The 8671-nt window shown below is 47.5% G+C and overlaps 1 protein-coding gene across 1 annotated transcript in view; it reads left to right on the plus strand.

Moving 5' to 3' along the window:
* The window catches only part of CCDC30 (coiled-coil domain containing 30), a 39237-nt gene extending 30580 nt beyond the window's left edge, over positions 1-8657 (plus strand). Inside the window, exons 14-22 of the mRNA XM_035344957.1 lie at positions 985-1194; positions 1774-1931; positions 2501-2648; positions 3577-3698; positions 4962-5103; positions 5239-5375; positions 5685-5799; positions 7396-7463; positions 8263-8657. Of these exons, the coding sequence (XP_035200848.1) occupies positions 985-1194; positions 1774-1931; positions 2501-2648; positions 3577-3698; positions 4962-5103; positions 5239-5375; positions 5685-5799; positions 7396-7463; positions 8263-8476 (1314 nt within the window). The 3' untranslated portion in view covers positions 8477-8657. The remainder of the gene's footprint in view (positions 1-984; positions 1195-1773; positions 1932-2500; positions 2649-3576; positions 3699-4961; positions 5104-5238; positions 5376-5684; positions 5800-7395; positions 7464-8262) is intronic.
* The last annotated feature ends 14 nt before the right edge of the window (positions 8658-8671 follow it).

The raw sequence follows: 8671 nt of genomic DNA on the forward strand, positions 1-8671 counted from the left end.
CCGAACGTGAGCCAGCAGCGTGCACAGGTGGCCAAGAAGGCCAACAGCATCCTGGTTGTGTCAGGAATAGTGCAGCCAGCAGGGCCAGGGAGGTGATCGTCCCCCTGAACTCTGCTTTGGTGAGATCGCACCTCGAATGCTGTGTTCAGCTTTGGGCCCCTCACTACAAGAAGGACATCGAGGCCCTGGAGCGTGTCCAGAGAAGGGCTACGAAGCTGATGAAGGGGCCAGAACACAAGTCCTGTGAGGAGCAGCTGGGGACAGTGGGGTTGTTTGGTCTGGAGAAGAGGAGACTCAGGGGAGACCTCATTGCTCTCTGCAACTGCCTGAGGGGAAGGTGTGGGGAGCTCGGGGTCGGCCCCTTCTCACAGATAATCAGTGATAGGACTAGAGGCAATGGCCTCAAGTTGTGCCAGGGGAGGTTCAGGTTGGAAATGAGGATAAATTCCTTCTCAGAAAGAGTGGTCAGGCACTGGAATGGGTTGCCCAGGGAGGTGGTGAATACCCCCGTCCCTGGGGGTATTTAAGGAAGGGTTGGAGGTGGTGCTTAGGGACATGGTTTAGTGGATGACGTTGGTGGTAGAGGGATGATTGGACCAGATGATCTTGGAGGTGTTTTCCAATCTAAATGATTCTGTGATCATTTTACAAGCAAGGAAGGTCTGAAGTGCTGATATGAAGAAACCGGGTCTCATTTGCGTTCTTGTTAGCACTGGTGACTATTTGAGTCTATGAATGTCTTGGTCTCTCTCCAGTTTTTCTCCAAGAAATGTTCTGACCATGCGGTACCTGAGGCTATCAACCATCCTCTGCGTCAGCTCCATGGAATTGCACTACCTCCAAATAAATGTGGTGTACTTGGTTCCTGAATTTATTCTTTTATTCTTTTGTAGTGTCTGGTAATCCTGTTTCCCTGGTTTTGATCAAGACATTTCAGATAATGTATATAGAAGTTCAGACTTGATTTCTTCTTTTGAAACTCAGGTCAAAGCTGAACTGAAGCAAGCTCGGACAAAGCTCTTGGACACAACTGAAACATGCTCCTCTCTCTCAGCACAGTTGGAAAAAAGTCAGCAGAAGGTCAAAGACCTTGAACAAGAGCTTTTGAAATGCTCCCATGCTGATAAATTGCAGAGCAGCCTGCAAGAGAAACTTGCACAGGAGAAATCCAAAGTGTACGAAGCACAAAAACAGGTAACTCATCAACAGACTAAGTTAACATCAAGTATATTTTTAGCAGTTTTGTGTAGCTGCAGTTCAGAAAAAGAAGCACTAGCAGCTCACAGATCAGTTCCCTGAAGTCCATTTTACTAGTTTGAGATCACTTGGGAGGTTGGCTGAGTATACTAGGAGACATATTGGTTAATAGTGGATGTACAATTAAGACAAAAGAAAGCAAATTGGATGCCTCAAATCCTGACTCTAAAGATCGGTATCTGAGAATACTTCTGGTGGGGCTGGCAGGTGTAGGGAGCCTGGATCATGCTCTCAAAGAGGACCCTTGCTGCTGTTCGCAGTCTAGTGAGCTGCAAAAGCTCGTGTTTAATATAGCATCAATTCTTCTGTGTTCCTGCACTAATCGTTGGATTTTTGAAGGGTACAGAATTGATTTAAGTGTAAAAAATAAAAATAAAAACATGTTGCTAATTCATGACATAGTATCTGATCCAAAATAATTGATAGCCATTTGAAAATATTTTACTATTCATTTTGGGTCCAAGTACTGGCTTGTTACATTCAGAAAGTTTAATCTGTGTCCCATTTTAATCTGAGATCTCAAAGCTCCATCAGAAGTTGAAGGATTCACACCACCACCTCCTGCTGGCAGAGACCCATGTTTCAGACAAGAAACTCCTGGAGGAGGAATTAAAGGAGGCTCGAGAAAATGAAGCTCGAGTGCAGCAAGAACTCCGTGAGGAGCTGCTGAAAAGGTACCCAGAGCTGGGTAAGAACTGTGCTGTGAGTGGAGAGGAGGTGTGCGCCAGCCAGCAAATGCTTCTGTGCCACCTCCCACTACCTTCTGCAGCTCCATGCCTGGCCCTAGGTGGGCTCACAGAGTCGCTGATTTTTGCCTCCCATCTCTTCTTCTGACCTCCAAGTGTCTGTGGCAGACAGAATCCCCTCTATAAGATTTAAAACACTTGTGGAGACTTCAGCTGCCTCAAAAGGTCCATGTCCCTTTCCAGCCAGCCCAGTGATTTGCTTCAGTGATTATTTACCCTCTAGATGCCAGCAGCTGTTCCAGCTGTGTCCCAGCACAGCTGTGTTCACACTGGGTTTGACATTCCCAGATAGGACATTCACTGTTTGGCATGGCACTGGGACACGGGGACACCAGGGATGTGCTTATTTCTTTCTACCTACCCTCAGAGCTGTACAGGGCAGGTGTGGATGCAAGCACAGTGTTGTTTTTAGACCACAGGTGGCCCTGAATTCGTGGTGGCACACCATGGGCTGGCCTCTGTGTCCATGTCTCACTGTCACACCGACGTGCTTTTAGGAAGCTCCTGGAGCAGCAGGTGGAGGAGCTGCGGCAGCAGCTCCGGCATTCACATGAGACAGAGGCATCACTGGCCAGGATGCACGTGGAGCTGCAGGCCAAGACTCTGCATGCCCTAGAAGATGAGAGGAAAACTGATTCAAGCGAGGTGAGCTGCAGCACGGACACGTCCTCAACACCCAAGGTGATGCTGTACTGGTGGCTGACTCCAGGGCAGACTGAGCTCTAGGTAACAATTTGTGTGGATAAATGGGACCATTCCAGTATGAAATCAGTGTGTGGGAACTGGTGAAATATGGCCAAATCCAGCCAGGTGCTGAGCAATTGCAGATCCCACTGACTTAAAAAAGGAACTGGAGGAAAAGCACCATGCCATCTTGAGTAGGTTTCCTGGGGATGCAACTGTGAGGGCAAGGAGGGAGGGCTTGAAGGGAGAGAGGAAAAGGCCATTCCCTTTTCTCATGAAGCATGGAGCTTTTCACAGGAAAATTTTGGTATAGTTCACTGTCTGGCAGGATGAATTGTCTCCCTCTGCCCTGTTGAAGCCTGGGGTCCCCCAGCAGCACGGAAGTTCATATTCCCCCTTCTTTTTGGAGAGGTGTGGTGGTTTCACCCCGATGGGCAGCTGAACTCCACCACACTGCTCTCTCACTCTCAGTTTCTCTCTGTTGCTGTTCTCTCTCCCAGCTGCTGTTGCACAGCAGTTTTTTCCCTTTCTCCAATGTGGTCTCCCAGAGGCACAACCAGTGTTGCTCATTGGGTGGGCTTTGGGCAGTGACAGGTTCCTTTTGGAGCTGGCTGGGACTGGCCTTTCTCTGACACAGGGCAGCTGCTGGGCTGTGCTCACAGAGGCCACCCCACTGTCCCCTCACTACCAAAACCTTGCCACGTACACCTGATGCAGGAGGAGGTAGTGGCCTTGGCAGCAGGGAGGTTGGGGAGCAGGATGGATGGAAGTTATCTGTCATGGGGAACGTGAGGATTAATGACAGACTGCAAGAGAGACCGGACTGAAAAGAAGGCAGAGGGCTGCTGTAGCTGAGGACACACACACAAATAAAAAATCTCTTTTCCAGCATCTCCAGTGTCACAAGGAGAACCAGAAGCTTTCAGAGCAACTTTCACTGCTGAAGGAGGAAAACAAAGCTCTTTATGAGGAAGGAGTCCGTCTTTTGAACCAGAAGGATCTGTACGTCAGGTAAGGACTGAAGCAGCAGGGAACATGAAGACGAATTTCCTAGAAATTGCTCTGGTGGTGACACTCGCCGTCACTGTTCTGTAGCTGTTCCTGTCTCTCCTGTTCAGGACATTTAGCACTGAGATACCAGCCTTAACCTGATGCCCTTGTGTGCAATTAGGTCATGCATCACACATCTGCTGCTACTTCGTGTTCCCCTTGGCAGCTAAAGCAGTGTGGAAAATGAGGGGGTGTCCAGGGAGAGCTGTGGGTGCTGCTGTTTATGGTCTGGGCAAAGGGGCTTCATGGAGCAGGTCTTATTCCATCAGAATACTTTTGAACTAATTTGAAGCCCAGTAGTGTTTTTCTCATGAGTTTTGAGCAATTGTATGCAAACATCCCTAATCTGATAGAGATTCTTCTATATCTTCCAACTGGGACAGAAAGGAATTTTTTTTAAAAAAAACATGTCTTTCCCACCTAAATGGGCAGGATATGAGGGGAGAACAGCGATCACAAGTCTCAGGAAAGACAAATATTTAACCCCAGTGTTGTAGCTTTAAGAAGAGCTCACTGAAGTATCTGTTTCCACAACCTGCTCTGTTTTGCCTGACCCTTGCTCTTTAGGACTCTTCTTCATAGAATGATAGAATGGCTTGGGTTTGAAGGGTAGTTAAAAAAACATCTAATTCCAAACCCCTGCCATGGGCAGGACACCTCCCACTAGATCAGGGTGCTCAAAGCCCCATCCAGCCTGGCCTTGGGCACTTCTATGGATGGGAGTCTCCCCTGTAAATACTGTTCTTATTGCTTTCCACCCCCTGCCTCTCAAGTACTTCCCCTTTACCACCTGCATCTCCATAAAATAAACACCTTACCCCTGTTTACCCTTTCCCCATTAGTTCCAGTTTTGGTGACTTTGCACCCATTTGATATGAAGGAGCTCAGAGCTAAAATGGGCAAGGACATGATTTTGTGAAGCTGGGAGCCAGTTTCAGGAACACTTTGGGTCCTTCTCCCTCAGTCAGTTTCCATTTGGTTGACACTTAATTATGCAACCTTTGCAAGACAAAAAACCCAAATGGTCAGACACAGAAGTGAAAGATGGTGTTCAGAAAGCTGGTGTGCTCATTCTGCCTTTAACTGGGAGGCCAAATAGAGCTTGGTAGATGGCTTCCAGTTCATGCTTGGAAAAGCCTGAAAAAACGCAGAACATCTGCCTTGTTTTTGACCCAAAACACAAAAGGATTTCATGGCCTTAAGTTTGTCTTTATGCCTCTTCAGGAAATATAATGAAATGCAGCTCCGCCACAAAGACAAGATCCGCAGAGCCAAAGAGACGTTCATCCATGAGGTGAAACAAAGGGACAGCAGAATTAGGCAGCTTGAAAGTGAGCTCAGTGAGTCAAAACTCCAAGTGGAAAAGGTAAGAGAACACATCAAGGGCTTTCCCTCCTAGGGATTATGCTTGATGGTGATCCTTTTGGTAAGGCACTTTGAGTGGATAGAGAAGAACAAAGTGTAACTGCTGGTTGTTGTTTCCTTCTGCGACAACGCTCAGGGGAAGGTGCTGATTGCACAGATCACTACTGAGAATGAGAAATTACTCCAGGAAAGAAGACGGCTCCTCCAGAAGATAACTGACCAAGAGGAGACCCCTTGGAGCACCAGGTCTATGATTGCCGCCCTGCAGAGCAGGTAGGCTCCTAATGATGTCTTGGTGGGATGCCCCTGGAAACCTGCCTTATCCTAGTACTTCTTTGTGTTTATTCTCCTTTCTCTGAAGAAATCCGTGTTCGGTCTGGAGGAAATCCTGAATCATGCCTCAGTCACTAGTGCTGGGGCTTTTCATTGATGTGGGATGTAGTTAGGCCCTTCGCATACAGCTGAAGGCTGTGCAGGCAAAAGGGTCTCCGTTTGAGGGGGGGAAAAAAAAAAAAAAGCCCCTTTGAAAGCACAGTGTGCCTAGATGGGAAATAACTTATGCCTTGTATACAACGTGCCCAGAGTGAAGATCCTGGATGAGGAGAATGTGCGGCTGCATGAGAGCAAACTGCAGCTCTCCAGCCACGTGCCCACCTCGCAGCGTGCCATGAGGAGCATCCACACTCCCAACATGGAGGTGAGACCCTCTGAGCAGAAAGGTTGCAGGAGCGATGTCCTGAAAGTGGGTCGGTATCCAAGCTGCAGCTGAGGTGCCACAGAAGGGCTGAACCAATCCTCTGCTTTGGGTGGGAAGGGACACTAAGCCTGCAGTAGACTACAATGGCTTTGTCATTGAGGAGGGACTTCACCTCTCTTAAACGGGGGAAGAGTTTTTGCTTACAAGTTAGTGGGGCTGAGTGAAAGAGCATTAAACTAGGTTTGAAGGGGGAGAGGGATAAAATCAGGCTCACTAGTGATAAGCTATGGGACAGTATGACAGTCTGTGAGGAATATTATGCTGGTTGGAGCTTTTACTCTGAATAGACTGAAGCGTATTTGAAATATTTGTACACTAATGCACACTGTATGAGGAACAGAACTGGAAGCTTTGGCTCAGTCCCACAGCTATGATATCATTGGCATAAGGGAGACTTGGTGGAAAGAGTCCAGTGACCGGAGAGCTGTGATGGATGGCTTTAGGCTCTTCAGGAGACATAGCCAGGGCAGGCAAGGTGAGGGGCTGATACTGAATGTAAAGGAGGGGTGGGACTGTATGCAGCTTGCAGTTGGGGATGACACGATTGAGAGCCTCTGGGTAAGGATTACAGGAAAAGCAAATAATGCAGATGTTGTTGTGGGAATCTGTCATCATCACGGCAGGATGGCCTATAGCACTGGTGTATTGTTCTGTAGGGAATTAAGGGATTTCTCTAGACTTGTCCTTATCCTTTTGTGTGACGTCAGCTTGCCAGGCGTTAACTGGAAATACCACACAGTGGATACAGACAGCTCCAGAAAGTTTCTAAAGCATGTTGGAGATAACTACTTGGCATGGGTGCTATGGGAGCTGACTAGGAACGGTGCTCTCCTAGATTTGTTGTTGGTAAAACAGAGAGGGTCTTATGGGTGAAGTGGCGATCGGTGGCTGTCCTGGCCACAGTGACCCTGAAGTAACTGAGAACTGCCTCCCTTACTTCAGCAAGGATCCTTTCATGATTGCTGCATCCAAGACAGCCTCCAGCCGTCCTTCACCCACAAGTGCTTCCCTCCTTGCAAACAACAAGACAAATGGGGCACCTTCCCTAGCTGGCTTGCTCACCATTTGTGTCGAGAAACTATCCTCCACACAGTCTTGGAGTTTTTTGACTGTATCCTCTCTGCTGCATTGTATAATCCAGGAAAGTCAAATAATTTGTTTCAACAACTCTCCAGATAAAACAGGTGGATATGGAAGTTTATTGGTACGTTTTGAAATTTAAAAGGAACCCGATGCGGAAACGAGTGATTACAAATGAAACAAAGTGCTTTCAGGACCTGGTAGAATTAGCTGTCTGTGTGCTCCACTGCATTTCATTTCTTTATTTTTCTTTGACCTGTGCTGTGTTTGTTGTTTGTTTGTTTTTTAGTTTAGATTCAGACCCAGAAAACAAATTTAAGATTATGACCTCTGTGGAGCTGGGGAGTTGGGGAAGTAGCTGTGAAGTGGGGGGCACTTTCAAGAGCCAGACTGTGTGTTAAAATTGAGGATCTAATACACACCTCCTACTTTGAAAGTCTCCGTTTATCATTCCAGGACTTGAAGGGTGTTAACTTCTCTGAACGGCAGCTACGGAGTAAGGTGTTGCCATCTCCCTGTACCAGGTATTGTGGGGTAAAACAAGAAGGAAGAGAATTTTAATTTGCGTGTGGCAATGCAGAAGTTGTGCATTATGGCTGTCAAAACAAATGTTCCACTCTGTGCTTTCACCTCCAAGGGTCTTTTTCTTTTTCCCCCCTTTTTTTTTAGTCTAGTTACAGGGAAAATGGTATTAAAAAGACCCCATGAAACTGATGGGATGGAGAAGTAAAATTTTCAAAATATGTCAGGAAACACCAGGATTTAGAAGTGAGGCTCACCTGACTCTGTAAATTCCAGCACTTGCTGTGACATTGTCAGCTTCGCACCCAGTGAATTTGCAGAAGTCTTTTTACACGAGAGGTTATGAGGCTTAGAGGACGGCTGCTGCCTGGAGCTGTAAGCCCCATGTCCCAGGGCAGTTTCATGACTAGCGGGCAAGGGGGAGGGGGAGCCTGAGCTATTTCTCAACCTCTGGCATAACAAGGAGCGCTCCAATCCACCCCAAAAGCACATTAATGGGGAAAGCAGAGGACTCTGGTCTCTGCTTGCTGGAGACCTGGCACAGTGGTCCTGCTTGTGGCCTTTGGGTGCTAATGTGGGTGACGGACAGTGTCACAAGTCAGAGTACGCTGAGGGAAAATGAGAGTATGCTCTGGGGGAAATGGGCCGTCAGCTACGTGCTGGAGAAAGTGCTGGAGCCTTAGCCCAGGCAAACCGCATTGACCCTGTGCTGCCTCACAGCGGTGCTGGGAGGAGCGCTGGGGCTGTGCAGGTAGCAGAATCAGAGTTTGCAGAATGACTTGAGAGGAAATTTGTTTTCAGCTTCCCATCACGAGAACTGCCAGACTCTCTCAGCACCCTGAAGCCCGTGCAGGACACAAAGCCTGAAGGAGGAGCCAAAAGCCAAGACTCATCCTTTTGCTTATCGCCTTCTCAGCCTTCTGAGATTGGGTACTTAAACGTAGCCTCACCTGGAGACACCACAGCCTCCCAGCTGCAGGAGGAGAGTCATAGCATCAGCTCTGAGAACTTCTAAATAGGGAGAGAGATGTTTGTAAAATACACCCTCACTGGACTGCAAGGATTTGGGCTCCTGTTGCCATCAGATGACAAGGACTGCAGGAGGGAGAATTGCCAAATGACTTATTTGATGACTTTTGTGATATCTTTCAATTAAACTATTCAACAGCTTTTTTTTTTTTTAAAAAAAAAAAAAAAAAAAAAAAAAAAA

This window comes from Oxyura jamaicensis, chromosome 21 (assembly GCF_011077185.1).
Source record: "Oxyura jamaicensis isolate SHBP4307 breed ruddy duck chromosome 21, BPBGC_Ojam_1.0, whole genome shotgun sequence".
Lineage (NCBI taxonomy): Eukaryota > Metazoa > Chordata > Aves > Anseriformes > Anatidae > Oxyura > Oxyura jamaicensis.